This window comes from Choristoneura fumiferana, chromosome 18, assembly GCF_025370935.1.
Source record: "Choristoneura fumiferana chromosome 18, NRCan_CFum_1, whole genome shotgun sequence".
In the NCBI taxonomy this organism is placed as follows: Eukaryota; Metazoa; Arthropoda; class Insecta; order Lepidoptera; family Tortricidae; genus Choristoneura; species Choristoneura fumiferana.
The window spans coordinates 20,472,425-20,488,644 of record NC_133489.1 but is presented as its reverse complement, the minus strand read 5'-3'; the positions used below and the strand labels follow the sequence as shown (position 1 = coordinate 20,488,644).

The 16,220-nt window shown below is 36.8% G+C and overlaps 2 protein-coding genes across 8 annotated transcripts in view; one reads left to right on the top strand and one right to left on the bottom strand.

Annotated features, from left to right (window-relative positions):
• LOC141437830 (oxysterol-binding protein-related protein 1) overlaps window positions 1–7,463 on the top strand; it is a 43,814-nt gene extending 36,351 nt beyond the window's left edge. For all 7 annotated transcript variants that reach the window (XM_074101354.1, XM_074101360.1, XM_074101356.1 and 4 more), the window contains one exon: window positions 356–7,463. In XM_074101354.1, coding sequence (XP_073957455.1) covers window positions 356–464 — 109 coding nt within the window. In that variant the 3' untranslated portion in view covers window positions 465–7,463. The remainder of the gene's footprint in view (window positions 1–355) is intronic.
• Window positions 7,464–8,422: 959 nt separating this feature from the next.
• LOC141438348 (epidermal retinol dehydrogenase 2-like) lies at window positions 8,423–14,978 on the bottom strand. Its single transcript, XM_074102200.1, has 4 exons — window positions 14,772–14,978; window positions 13,727–13,912; window positions 12,065–12,247; window positions 8,423–11,565 (listed from the first exon to the last, which is right to left on the bottom strand). Exons 1-4 carry the CDS (start codon window positions 14,874–14,876, stop codon window positions 11,491–11,493), a joined length of 549 nt encoding a protein of 182 aa, XP_073958301.1. The 5' UTR covers window positions 14,877–14,978; the 3' UTR covers window positions 8,423–11,490.
• Window positions 14,979–16,220: the final 1,242 nt, after the last annotated feature.

Sequence of the window (16,220 nt, the reverse complement as noted above, 5' to 3'; positions counted from 1 at the left end):
TCGGTCTTCCACATATTGAAACCGTCCGTCCTATAATTTTACGTGATGCCAAATTTTTGTATTTTTTTGAGTTTAAAATGTTGTCCCAAAATGTGAGATCTTCAAAATTCATTTACGTTGAACGATCGTGTTTGAGTCAGAGGAATACACTGTTTGCCAATTTCAATTTCATTAATCCTCTGTGTGCAACACAGATTGGCTGCGATATACTGACAAATATACACGACACGGGCCGACAACAACAAAATATACTTATAGTTCGACGGACAATCTCTGCGTGGTCGATTGTTCCACGATACCATGGCAATGCATCAATATTGTTACATAAAATAACTCTAAATATATATTTTTTCAGGTGGTTCAGTCAAGGCACGAATCCGTACACGAAGGCGGAAGACTGGCTGTACAACGGAGGCTACTGGGACCGCAACTATCAACATTTGAAGGACATCGACATATTTTAAAGAATTTACGTATGAAGTTGTTAAAAATGTCGTTGCTTCAGTAGCTAAAGGCGCTTGCTCCTAGTAAAAATATTATTAATAACTAATAGCACACCCAGACCGATATGGATAATTTCGACGCCAGCTCCGATATCGACTCCGACTCCTTTATTGGATCCGGTTTTGTCGAGCGATCATTAATTTGTGTGTTGTCTAGCGAAGCCTAAGCGATTTTGTTCCAATCAAACTCCGTCCTGATTGGTTTAATACTAAGGCATATAAGACAATCGCCAGCCACTCGATTCAATCGGTTGGTCAGAGTTAGTAACTCCTCGGAGTCGATAAGATTTGAAAGGAGTCGATAAGGGATTCGGATCCGCTTGAGGATCTGACTTTTTTAAATCTTCAGATCAGGATTTACCCATCTCCTGTGTGTGCTCTTAATTACGAATGACATCGTGAAACTTTAAAACATTATAAAGATATCGTTTTCTGAACTTCCAAAATCGGTATGTGGTGGAAGGTGGAAGGATGACTAGTTGGAACCCAAATCTTAATTTACTCCATCAGAAAATTAGTAGAGAAATACACTCTTAACCGATTACGATACAAAAACTACGATGGCGTCACAAGCAAGATGTTTAATGGTAAAATGAGAAGTACCTAGCTTATAAATTTTAATAAATGAGCTACAATAATACTATTTAATAATAAGTAGTAAAACTCTAAATACTAAAAATTCTTTGCTTTGAAAGCGGTAATGGGTATTTTTCAATTTTGAGCTCACAGTCACTTCTATACATTTCACTACCATGGATGTTTCTAATACAAAAAAAAGTTAAACTTATGATGAGTTCACGTTTATTTTTTAATCCAACATAACATAATTATAATAAGGACTTTCTTAAATATTAGAAAGCGTATTTAGTTACATCCATGGAAGTGACTGTGTGTATAGAAATATGAAATACCCAAACATACTGCTAATTATATCACCACACTGTTTAGAATACTAATAATTTACATTTTCATCATGCTGTGTAGAATAATATCAATAAGGTAAATCAGTAGAACTCATAAACAAAGTGAAGTCAATTATTAAATAATTGTTAGAATAACTTCGGGATTTGAAAGGCATTTTAAATATTACGCAAATTGATTGATACTTCGTTTATAATGTGTTGCAATCGTATACTTGGTTTGGATAGGTATTTAATTAAATGTAAACAAAACGTCAATTTGTGTCTTAAACATTGAAATTCCCCCATTAAACTATCTAAACATTTATATTTTTGAATTGAAATACACTACACTAATTTGTATTAAGTACTATGATATATAAGTAAAATGTTTAAAATCCTCGAATGTACCAAATTTGGCAGCTGAATTTCGTTTACATTTAGTTAAATACCTATCCAAACCAAGTATAGTAATGCACAGAATTGAAAATATAGTACGTCGTGTTATCTACACGGACACGTTAGGTACTACTTATACAATCTAACAAACTGATTCAAGTAGTAGGGTGGAACCACATAGTACTTTTTATATACTGGAAAGGTGGAACCTTCTAACATTTAATCAATTTCCCTGATTTCCTTGACAAAAGTATGGGATGTCGATATGACAGTAGTAGCACCAGTAGCACAAAGGTTCCATCCTCGTACATGATTCAGTTTGGTCGACACTGTACAACATGCTCGCCTATATTATATGGTTCAGTTATATTAAGTATTTTAATAGCTAATTATTCAGGTATTAGTGACTTAAGTTGGAAATGTATAAATCGAGGGTGTGGCAATTATGTAGTGTGGGCATTCTTTGAAGTGAACGTTTATTTGCTATTGGAGCATTTTAGTGTAAGTAGTGACCAATTTTACACTTTGTTTTAAACAGGGTGTTAACATTTACATTTGTTCAAGCACACGCATTGTAAAATACATAATCTAGTGTCATAAAAATATTATTATAATAATACTAATTGTCTGTACGTTCCTTGTGTAATGTAGTAGGTATGAATAATGAGATCAAATAATAAGCACTTAGAGCATATTCAATATGTATTTTATTATCATTAAATAAAATAAGCATTCAATGCTTTTCTTAAGCTAAATGTAAACTTAGCTTTAAATAGGTACATTAAACTAAGGTAGTGTATAAAAAAATAGTGAAATTGTGTTGTTATTAAAGTTTCTTATGGTTATTTTTATCCAAACCTATGTGTTTTACCTTAAGATCAATTTTAACAGCTTTATCGTTTATTTTTTAAACGAATTTTAGTAGGTTAGGTACATAACAATATGAAAAAATCCGGCTCGAAGGACCCTTCAAAATTTATTTGGTTAAAATGTATTTATTATATTTCATTTCATTAATATTTATGTACTAATATTAAGTAGCTAAAATACCCCAAACAGGACTTATCACACTCGTAATATTTGACACGACGTTTCGACCACATCACAGTGGTCATGGTCAAGATTAGTGTTTGGGGTATTTTTGCTATAAGCGAAAATCACTACAGCTTAAGACATTATATAAGTAGGTACGTATATAATCAGCTGTTAAATAAAATACTTAAACACCTAATTAACAAATAAGTACGTTTATTTTTTTAACTGTTTTGTGTCGATTGTTTATCTTCTATGACCTAGTCAAAGTCAGCTCATCAAATATTAAATTGTACAAATTATGACATGAGATATAAGTCACTTGAAAAAATAAGTCGGTAGAATTAAGACAAAATTACTGAATAAGAGTTAACTTTGATGGTATCTATTCGTATTTGTTAAAGTGATATAGAAGTGAGGTGCAAGTAAATTGATATACCTGACTCTTATACATTTCTTCTAACGTGTACCTAAAATTGGGACAAAACATCTGATTAACCGATTTCTATATCACTTGATGGATAGATTGATCTAAGTATGTTAGTAATGTTTAAGAAAATCAATGTCTTCTGCCTATATCTACCAGCACTTTATCTCTCGCACTGTGTTCTTTCATGTGTGGTGTAGGAGCATGCGATCATAATGAGGGCTATCTTTTTTTGTCTCACTAGATGGCGCCACTGTTGTGTGAGGTTTTAAGTGTGGCTTTCGAAGTCGGATAATACGGGCGTGAAAACAAAGTTTAGATTAATATCATATTTAATACACCTTAAAACCGTACCATAAAAATATTCAGCCACTCCCGTACTCCCGGGGTTGTGTACTCCCGTTTTGTTCCGAAAGACAAAACTGTCTCAAAACCTGAGACATTCATTGTCCCGTAACGCATAATTGTCATAATTCATTTCAGGTAGTGCAAAATATTCACAAAATTAAGGGGCTGTTTCACCATCCATTGATTAGCGTTAATCGACGGTTAAATGTGATGCCGTCTCCGTCTATTCGAACAAAACAAATAGAGACGGCATCACACCTAACCGCCAGTTAACACTAATCAATGGATGATGAAACAGCCCCTTAGTATTCTAATTATAAATAAACCCGCGTAGCTCACCCAAAAACTATGAGATTTGACATTTCGGAGACCTCACGCTACACTAGCGCCTCTAGCGGCGAATTCATACGCGACAGCCCTCATTGCGTCGCGTGTGTCACGCTTGCTGGGCCTGTCTAACCTCATTTTTTATTCCATGACAGAATGCACAGAAATCTACAGCACAGAAAATCTTCGGTATAGGTATTAAACTTGCCAATATTATATGTGAAATATGTCTGTTGGTCTGTTACTTCTTCATGCTTAAACCGCTGAAGTGATTTAAATGAAATTTATTTTAAAGTAAAGATATAGAGTAGTTTTTGTCACGTGCCCGCAGGAACAAGACAATTTTTTGAGATGAAAACCTAAACTTTTTCCTTTTCACGGTCTCAAACTATCTCCACATCAAATTTTATCACGATCGGTTGAGTACTTTAAGTATGTAAGCGTAACAAACAAACAAACGCTCATTTTCGTATTTATAATATTTGCACTATGGATGATGCGTACCCATCTCTTCCACCACAACAAAAAAAAACTATAAAAAATATTATTTTGTAATTTTCAAAGATGTTTTTTAATAATTCTTTAACAGATAATAAATAAGCCGTTGAATTGACATTATAATATAATTATTCTAAATTAATGTTAAAAAGAAAAGCAAATTAACTACCAATGAGGGTTTTCACAGAGGTGAAATAGATGGCGTTAATATCGTGCCGTCCGTTTGACGTTTGCTCGTGATTGGTTAAATAACTAAATGAGCCAATCGCAAGCAAACGTCAAATGTCAAACGAACCTCACGATTCTAACGCCATCTAGCGATATTTCGCCTCTGTGAAAACCCTCCTAAGGGAAACTTGAAATAAAAGCAACTGTGTAGCGATATATTTATGAGTACTGTCCTGCGTCAGGCAATAAGTAACTTAAAGGTAGCGGGTAGTGATATGTAGTGGTTTAATAATTTATCGTAGAAAATGGATTTCTGAAGAAATAAAGTATTAATCTCATGGGCGACATCTCTTATATTTTAGAAATACTGAATACCCACCTACTCATAAATTTAATTTTTTTTTTTTTGAAATTACACATGTGAATTGTATCCTACTCACTTCCTACCTTCACTTGCTGCCGGCTGCACCTACTTAAAGCCGAGTTTAGACTTGCAAGAAAAATCATCTAGAGGTCAATCGAACGCAACATGCACGATTTTTCTTGCAAGTCTAAACTCCCTTCATTTTCTTCGAATGTGCATATCTAGATACCAGAGATGTAACGGATGTGGTTTTATCGGAACCGAAAGCGGAACCAGATGTTTTCAATTTAGTTTATCGGAAATAGAAACGGAATCGGAACCGGAACCAGATTCGGAGCCTGAGTGACAGGTGGACGAGATGTTAAGGTTCGGGTCTACTAAACCTGAGGGTCTATTGCGTAACGTTTCTGACACTCGCGATCACAATCAAATGATAGTTAAGATTGGTTTTTTGGAATCTTTTTGTATCTTTTATTTCAAATCCAAATTTTTACTTTTACGGTCATCCCGTAAAACCTAAATTGAAAATACAAACTGAAATATAGATGCACAGAAAAATAAGACCATCACTGGGAATCGAACCCAGGTCCTCGGTAATCCGTACCGCGTGCTATACCGCTACACCACTGATGATCAACGGTACCGACACGAATTTCCCCTATGGACCTCATATCTCAGCTTGTTTGTTTCTCACTTAGTCACTTAAGCAGTGACGCTAGCGACATCTATGCCGTAGCCCTCATCGAGAAACTTTTTTCGGCACTCCATTGGAACTAACCGCTCACCCGGACTAGAAATATCGTTACTAAGCAATCAAATTAAGATTGGTTTTTTGGAATCTTTTTGTATTTTTTATTTCAATTCCAAATTTTTACTTGACCATCAGTGTTGTAGCGGTATAGCGCGCGGTACGGATTACCGAGGACCTGGGCTCGATTCCCAGTGATGGTCTTATTTTTCTGTTTTTTCTGTGCATCTATATTTCAGTTTGTATTTTCAATTCAAATGATAGTTTTCGCATACAAAAACTGTCATTAGATTGTGATCGCGAGTGTCAGTATCGTTACATAATTAGCATTCATTCATTGATGTACAGTCGCCCCGGTAAGCATTGACATCCGATAGAACTTCCGGGAACCGGAACCGAAACGGATGTTTAATATCAAACGGAAGTTCCGACTTAACGGAAACGGAATCGGAGTTCCGTAACATCCCTGCTAGATATAGGTAAGTATACTTAACAAAATGTCATAATATGAGACTACCGTGACTGAGATATTTGAAATATAACTCACGGATACTCGTAAAAGAATGGGTCACTTGGGTCACTTGTGTGTTTGTAGCCAAAGTCAGCCCGACGTGTTTTGGTCTAATCCGTGGTTCATTATTAAGGTGTGCTTGAACGGAACACACGCCGAACAGAACATGCCGAGCTTACTTTTATAATCGACCTGTTTTCTTTTCAAAGTGACTGAACTCCGTCTAATTTTATAGCTATTTTGAACATGAAACTACCGTGAGACTCACTCATATTAAATGATATTATAACGGATAACTCCCATCTTAAACCGAGTTTAGCTCGGCATGTTTCGGGCTATTTCGTAGCCCTTCTTCTCAGGAGCACGCGACTCGACTGCTCGCGCGAGCAGAGCGGTGGCGCGTTGTGTGCGTGTTGCGGCAGCCGCCGAGTCGCGTGCTCCTGAGAGGAAGGGCTACGAAATAGCCCGAAACATGTCGAGCTAAACTCGGTTTAAGACGTGAGTTATCCGTTACAATATCATTTAATATGAATTTTATAGCTAATTATGAAGCCAGATTTACCTTAAACGGAACTTCTCAAGGCATATATCTCAATATGATGTTAGTAACTGTTACGTTATAAAATAGAGGTCAGTAGGGCTACTAGGAAATTCGAAAATCGAAGTTCGTATCGTACCGTCCCGCTGACACTAATGTTATTTCATACGAGAGTGAGAGGGACAGTATGATGCGAACTTCGATTTCCGAATTGAGTAGTAGCCCTACAGGTCAGGATGTATCTTCCTGGGCCAATCAGACACACAAATAAACGCAGAAACGCATCAAAAAGAAATGACTAAATAAGTCAAGGAGTTCTAGAGAACTATAATTAGATACTTGTACTTAATTAGTATTGCGAGTTTGTGTCATGTCAGTTCGGTTAATCTATAATAACATGTCAAGTGAAAAATATATATTATATACATATATGTGGTATATTATTATGGAGTTGAAAAAATATTTATGTATATATGGTAAATGGAGGCGCAGAAAAAGTAACTATATTACTATATAGTAATAGGGTAAAGGTTTCTAAGACCAATATATGACGGGTTTTAAGACCAATATGTTGACGGTTGTAAATGTAGCCAAAATAGGCTTTAAATAATAGGTCGTCTGTAAATGTTCTAGGTCAGTCATAGTTACGGAAGACATTCAAAAGTGTATACCTTTAAATAAATATGATTATTATTATTGTACTATTTGTTTTATTTTATGCAAAATTTGCAAAAATTTGCAGGTGGTAGGACCTTGTGCAAGGTCCGCCCGGATTGCTACCACCATCTTGCTCGCTAATCCTGCCGTGAAGCAGCAGTGCTTGCACTGTTGTGTTTCGGCGTGGAGAGTAAGACAGCCGGTGAAATAACTGGCACTTGAGGTACTCCATCTTAGGCCTCTAGATTGGCAACGCATCTGCAATACCCTGGTGTTGCAGTTGTCTATGGGCGGTGGTGATCTCTTACCATCAGGAGACCCACTTGCTCGTTTGCCATCCAGACGAATAAAAAAAAAATATATAAAAAAAAACCCAGGAAAGTGAGCGCTGCTCTAAGTACTCTGCGGAAGAAACGCTTTTAAAGGACCTCGCACAGCGCGTTTTTTAAACGCACCGTCGATGTGCGTTTGTATAGAAACAAACGCCTTACGCACGCTAGTTTTACGACAGCTCTCTGGAATAAAAAAATTGAGCTTTGAGCAACTACGGTTGCCAAATATATTTTAGCAAAAAGCTTCTGGTAACTGTGGTTGCCAGAAATACACTGCGTCGCTATTGCAGCGCAAGACAAGAGCAATTCATGGCCGTTTTTTTTTCACGCGAGCAACTGAGTGGTTATATGAAAATCGATTCTTAAGGAGTACTTAAACTCCAAAAAAATTCAGGAAGCAGTCACCATCGTCAACACCAGAGCTGTCAAAGTGCTCAATAAAAAGAACCCGACTGCTTTAATTTCCTTTTTAATAAAAGTTAAAAAGGAAAATATATAAGTATAGAATTGTGTTAAGTCAGTTCAACAGTGGGATCCATTTAAAATCGTGACCAGCTCAAAAAATCTCAGTACCTAATACGCCTCGACTATTGAACTCTAGAATTTCACCTTTAGATTATCCTGTTTCCAAAAGCTACCTACATAAAAGGTTTTTCAATGAAATAAAGAACGACTTGTATTACATTTATTTATTTAAAATCCCTTTCAAAAACATAATATTTTCAATGTTCACACTTATTCACTAATCTTACAAAAATATCGACAAACACTGATCACAATAAAATACACCAGAAAATATATTCCTAAACGTATCTAAGCTTTCACATATAGTTTAAATGAGTTTTTTATAAGTTTACAATTCAAAGAATAATATAGTTTTCTGTGTATATAACGCAATATTATTTAATAGGCGTCGATCCGCTCTGTGCAAACCTCGTCAGCTAGCATAGGCCCTAAAACCATGCGGTTAGCTGCTGATGCGTATGAAGCATTAAAGTTATGAATTGCAAGTATTGGTTTCTTTGAATTTGTATGAAAAACAATACACGTCCCATATGCATGTCATTTTTTTAAGGAAAGATTTCTCTATTGTGGGGTCCCCCACGTCATAAAAGGTATGACAACAATAAAACAACCATAACAACAATACACAACACAAATAACACAATACAATAGGAAGGTGAAGACATTGTCGTCTACCGTCACGTCCTGGTTGCCGCCGATCTTCCGAATGTCTTTCATACAAAATCATAGAAACATGAAAGAGGCCTAATTGTCTAATGCAATATTTTTTCTGTCACACGGTATAAAATGATGGTAGAAAGTGATGGAGAAGTGAATTTCCAGCGCTCGGACGTTAGACAATACGCCCACAGTATTGTTACCTGCCGTCTACCAGCTTGCTGATCAAAGCTGAGCTTAAACCAGCAGTAGGCACCAGATTTCCCCTCCCCCCTCTCGCTCATATCATCTTAATAACAACAATAGATCCATCCTACATATCTTTATTCGTCTCTGCTTCAATAGAAGCGCATTCGAGCTATATTTTAATGAAAATTCCCTCCCTATCCCACTCCTACTTATCCCTTTAAGGAATAAGTTCGCCTTTGTAATTTGTTAATTTCGTGTGTTTTAAAAGAAGAAACGACTTATTAAATCTATTAGAAAAACAGTACTATATTAATGGCACTTGAATAATTTTTTTTAGTTATTGTGGTAACCGAAGATATACACAGTCAAGGGCATAAATATCCATACAGTTATGGCATCAACATATAGGTAAAGTCATTCACGATGACGCGTGCCGTGGTTTTTATTAGAATGCCATTAATGTCTTATTTTGACAAAATCACGCGTCTTCGTGAATGGCACTAGGTATACATCCTTACGGTTTGGCATATAATAAAGGTGTGTACTTATATATATTTTTGACATCTCGATAACGTATATAATATAATTATGGCCCGGATTCCACAACTTATTTTAAAGTTACCCCAGAATTGGGTGAACTGATTAGTCGTTGAAAAAGTTGAACTATGCTTCAGCCCGGACTAACAAATAGAACAAATTTTGCATCGACAAACTGTTTAGTATGCATGTATGCGCTAGCCCTTAAAATTACTGAATATTTCCTGTTCAGTTTTTTTCTCCACAGTTATTTAAAATAAGACAGGAATAAAAAATTGGAGTTGTATTGTATGAATGAAATCGTGTCGCAACGGAACTTTTTCAGTCAGTGGTAAGTATGGTTAATAACTGATTCATGGTATCATGGTGTAACTTTTTGAACTCCACCCGTTATAGGTACATTATTTACTGTGATGACTTAAGTATTAATTAGGTAATTGCTTTTGCCCTTATGACTATTCTCTCTAAACTTCGTATTTACCATTTTAAACATAAACGTGGGTACTTATTAGTAGTGCCTACGCTAGATGGCGCGGGTGCAGCAGGGCTACTACGAAACCCGAAACTCGAAGTTCGTGTCGTGCGGTCCCTCTCGCTCTCGTATTAAATAGTGTAAGTGTCAGAGGGACCGCACCACACGAACTTCGAGTTTCGAGTTTCGTAGTAGCCCTGCAGGCCTTATATCACGAAGTGCAAAACTCGAACTTCGTTCGTATGTTGCCGTCCCGCATACGCTTATGTCATTTAAGACGCGAATGAAAGGAACGGTCCGATACGAATCGATTTGCGACTTTCGTAGTAAGATCCGTCGCACTCGACGCCGACGTCCACCCGCATCGTGCAAACCGCGTCTGCTAGGGCGCTACGGCTACGAGCCCTTATCATGGCAAAAACATGAAGTCTAAAAGCAACTTTAATGGACACTTTTGTAGTTATTTACATAAATAAAATATGAAGGCACTTCGAAATATTGGAATAAACTTACGTTTTTAATTTTGCGGGAAAACTTAATCGAATTACCTACAGTATTTTGTTACTTATTTTTTAATTCAGTCGTCTAATTGTTTAATAAATTTGCACATCACGACGATTTCCTCTCAAATAAACGACAAGGCTACCAAATATATGTGCAAATTTACAGAGACAATTATAGACATTATAGTCAAATCACATTTTAACTTAAAACAATATTTAGTATAAAAACTTTTTGAGCGCTATGCTTGTTACGAGTACTTGATTTTAGTTCAATTTATTTTAACTCGTTTAATATAGTGGTATTTTTAAAGCAAATAAGATTCATCTCAGTTGCTTAGAAGTTAAATGATTGACAATCGGTGAAAAAAGGTAACACAGTATTTCCGTGAACCAACATCACACACTCACACAAACATCACGCCTGTATTCCCAAATGGGGTAGGCAGAGCACACGAAACGTTACCGCTTCGGAGCCACCTTTAGCAATTTTAGGTTTGAAGTTTGACAAAAACGACCAACATCACACAGCCTTCATTTCAGGTTTTGGCATGCGATTTGAGGCTATTAAATAATCATTCATCTATTCTTCATAGTTCATAAATTTGCAAAAAAATATACTTAAAGCACAACAGTGGCCTCACCTGTCATGATAAAAGCAATATTATTTTATTATGCAAGGGAATACACTTAGCCATAGGTATTCGGAATAGACATAAAACTGGTTAGCTAACCACCGTACGGTGAGCATCTCGACCGCGCAATGAACAGTCTTAGTCGTGGTGATCGTTATATAAATCACCATGGGCGTGCTTCGTAGTAGTAGTTACATATTAATCAACACTTAATTAATTATTAATTATTGCGCTTCAAGACCCGAATCCAGAAAATCCTTCAGATGAAGGGGAACACGCCTGGGCAGTGGTCGCAGGAACTGTAAAACAGAAGAGATAAAGGTTAGATAGAAATGTTAAAACTATCTTGATATTTAAGTTTATAAAAAGAAAATCCTTGATCGACTAACTGATTCAGAAAACAGAACATTCACACGAAGGTTGCGATTATGAACTATTTACTGAGGAATAAGGACCAATTGTCAAGTGCTTACTTAAGTAAGCGCAAAGTTCAATGAAAGGCATAATTCAAAACTTAACTCAGAACTCCCTTCAGACTCCCTTTTACAAAAGAACGTGTGGGGTGTTGAATCAATTATCGGTCAGTCATGTAAGCAAAGGAAACAATGATGTTGGGGGAAAAAGTTCTCAAGTGGCGACCATAACATAAACCGAAAGACGTTGCTTTCACAGGCCTCCCACTTCTAGTGGATTCATATTGCAAGTTGTCGTTTATTGTGGTGTTCTAAGAAGAGGGCTTTTTTCAACAGTGGACGTTTTGAGGCTGATCAGGATGATGGCAATGTTGTGCGAACTTACCAAGTTAACGTAGTATAATGAACTAGGAATAGTGATCTCCAAGTAGTTTCTCCTGACAGCGTCGACAATATTGTCAGCAGCCTCTTGAGGTGTCACGATCTTCATCAGCGATGGAAACCGGATCTTTGGGTTCTTGCACAGCCCTGTGTCGACGATGTACGGGCAGATGACTGTAGTCTTAACCTGAGGAGAGGAAATATAAATTAAGATTAGCCTACCGTCTAAATATTTGCATAGTCACTAACGGAAAAAAATATCGTGAATTAAAATTCTGTGGCATATTGCTACCCTGCTTTTTCTCCTTTTTACTCACTTTACTGCGGTGCGGTGTTCATTGAAGATTATTTGTATTGTGTGGTAAATTCTGCTATAGCAAGCATTTTTCCGTAAATTGAGGATACATTTTATTTCGGTACAAAATAACAAAATACAATAATTAACTTAATTTTCTCCTCATACATAACATAACTAACAAACCTTCCTACATAAAATAAAAAATATAACCTAAAACTAAAACAAATAACATAAAGAGTACCCCTTAGGCAAGGTCCCGAAGAGGCTGGCAGCGTTTCCTCTTTGAATAGCTAGGCTAATTCTTTGTCCGAGGAAGCTGCCAGCTCTTCGGTCACCTGTGACGTCTACTAATATTTTTGTAATTTCTTTAAAAAGTTTTAAAGCGCTAGGACCCCACGAACCAAGGGTAAATTTATTTATTCCGTAAATTTATTTCAACTGGATAATATTTGAAAGCTTTGCAACGAGCAGCATAAAAATATCCTCATACCTAATGAACTAGATATGCAGCAGTGGCTTCAGATGAACACTTCAGAACGTTTTATTTGATTACGGGTATTTTAATGTACCTATGCTAAGAACCTTATCCGAGTTGCAGAAAATTCCTTGCATTTTATATTTTTTCTGTTTATTTTAGTTTTTTTTATTGCTAAACACTTTTTTTCACTCCGAATTTGGGAATACAGGCGTGATGTTTGTGTGTGTGTATTTTTTATATTAGTGTTTGTGATATTTTTGTATTTCAGTCAGTTATTTTTTGGTTTTGTCAAAGTGTGAGTAAAGATAAATAAATTGTACCATATTTTCAGTATCGTTTGTTAGTTTAGTTAGTTAGTTAGTTTATTTATTCACTCAACATAACAATTACATTATATAAATACATTAAGTCAGATTATATAAGAATGTATGCTGAGATCGTCAAAATTTGTAAAAATAAGCAAATATAAAAAAAACAATCAATAAAATACAATGTCAAAATAAATTAAATTCGTCCTCAAGGGGGAGTTGTCAAGAAATCAAATTATTAATTATGTCAATGAAAAGTACCTAAAACTAAAACTAAGTATAAATAAATGGTATCTCAAATAGGGATCGTCATAACAAAATAAATTTACTTAAAACATATTTACAAATATTCAAATAATGTCAAGAAAAGATTATTTCCGAAAACTCACTTACAGAATACAGAGGGTTATCCATTAAAAGGCTTGGTTTGCACGTTTAATTAGTATTATTTAAACTTGCCCTTTGCGTCGAGCTGTGATTGCTTGAATCATCCCTGACTTATAATCTTAAGTTAAACCCTTTAGTCTTTATAGCCTTACGCTACTCGTAAGTATCTCAAAATTATTTTTTTCATCTACTTACTCCACTGTAGTCCTTAGCGTCTTCCCTCATCTCCTCATGCAGGGCTTCCATCATGCCTCGCACGGCAAATTTGGACGCGCAGTAGGGCACCAGGTTGCGGAGGCCGAGGATGCCAGCCATCGACGACATGGCCACTATGTGGCCGTGGTTACGCTCCATCATGGATGGCAGAAAGGCTTGGAGCATCTGGAAGTTACGAGAGGAAGCATTTACAGCCTGTGCTGAAGAGATTTCTGTATAGATCGGCTGTGCCACGTAAAACACTTCAATGATAAGAAATTAAATATACCTGCTTTTAGCAATGGGGCTCTGCAGAAAATCAGCGTTGCTGCAACCATTATGTAGCAACACATGCCGAGTGGAAACCTCTTTTTGGTAACAGTTGGTGTCACCATCGTTAAGGATGTAAATAAAATTATATTAGGTGTATAATAGTATTGTTTTTTTCTGTTTGTCTAACCCGACTGCAAGGAGTGGCATTGTTTTTCGCGCGTATCTTGTATGTAAGAAAAATCTTCTTTCTCCCAAATTGTATGTTTGTTTAGTCAGCAAAAGATAAAAAACGAATGTGTTTTTTTTTATTCGGCTGGATGGCAAACGAGCAAGTGGGTCTCCTGATGGTAAGAGATCACCACCGCCCATAAACATCTGCAATACCCCTGGCGTTGCCAACCTAGAGGCCTAAGATGGGATACCTCAAGTACCAGTAATTTCACCGGCTGTTTTACTCTCCACGCCGAAACACAACAGTGCAAGCACTGTTGCTTCACGGCAGGATTAGCGAGCAAGATGGTGGTAGCAATCCGGGCGGACCTTGCACAAGGTTGCAGGTGCAAATGTCACAGTCCTATGTCGAACAGTATGGGAGAGGCCTATGTCCAACAGTCGGCATCCTACGGCTGATGATGATGATTATGATGATGATGAATTGACAGGTGACAAAAGGCAAATGAATGTTAACTTAAATAATGGCCTTACACGGCATAATGCCTACGGCGTAGACGTAGATCAACATACGATGTCACCAATCAAAGTTAAGTCTTACCCAGAAATGTGCCAGGACGTTGACCTCGAACATGGTTCGGATCTCCTTCTCGGCGTGTTGCGCGAGCGGCTTGCACGGCATGATCCCGGCGTTGTTGATCAACATCGTGACTTCGCCAACTTCGCGGCGCACGCGCTCCGCCAGTGCAGATACTGCTGCGCTGTCTGTGACGTCACATCTGGAATCGTGGACGTGAAAAGTAAGACCACAATCGTTTTTTAGCTAGCCTTTTAACCCGACTGCGAAGCGACTGCGAAGAAGGAAGGTTATGTGTTTGACGTGTATGTGTATGTATGTAAGTATGTCTATTCCTATGTCCTCTCATAACTACTCAACGGCTGCACCGATTTTGATAAATGATACGTCATTAGATTCGTCTTAATGACGCGAGTGACAGTGGGTATATGAAATTGTAAAAAAATCAAAATGGCGGATTTTTGGCGCCAAATTGTAAGTTTTCAAAAAATTTTTTGTTTAAACCTATTGAGTGGGGTATCAAATGAAAGCTAATAATTAGCCCATTATAAATATACGGGTTATAACTGTTTTAATATACCACTTTCACAGAAAAGTGTGAAAATAGAACAATAATTTAAAAAATCAAAAACCCGACTGCCTTAAAAATACTAACTAAAAAGAAGAAAACAAGTCTAGTGGGCTAGAACTTTGTTAAGTAGCTAACTTAAAGTTCAACAGTCGGGACCCATTCAAATCGTGACGCTCAAAAATTATTACCTAATGGATCCCGACTGTTGAACTTTAAGTTAGCTACTTAACAAAGTTCTAGCCCACTAGACTTGTTTTCTTCTTTTTAAATAGTATTTTTAAGGCAGTCGGGTTTTTGATTTTTTAATTTATTGTGTCCCGTGGCTTGTCTTGTACATTACCTATAGGTACATATCTCCTCCCTGTTTATTGTTGCCTTAGTATCTACATATATTATCTGCATCATTATTTTTTCTTTACGAGTACAATAAACTTAATTTTTGCGCTGGAGTACTTTAACATAGTAGACATTAATTTATAATGACCGCCAAATTTACTTTTTAATTGACACATGTTAATCGTAAAATATGCCTCATCATCATCATCATCCCAGCCTATATACGTCCCACTGCTGGGCACAGACCTCCTCTCAGAACAAGAGGGCTTGGGCCATAGTTCCCACGCGGGCCCAGTGCGGATTGGGAACTTCACACGCACCATTAAATTGCTTGTGCAGGTTTCCTCACGATGTTTCCTTCACCGCAAAGCTCGTGGTAAATATCAAATGTAATTCCGCACATGAATTTCGAAAAACTCAGAGGTGCGAGCCGGGGTTTGAACCCACGACCCTCTGCTTGAGAGGCGATAGGTCAAACCACTAGGCCACACGGCTTTTTAAATATGCCTATACATGACAAAAAATATAGTTAACCGCAGTGTAATATTGACAAACACTTTATCTAT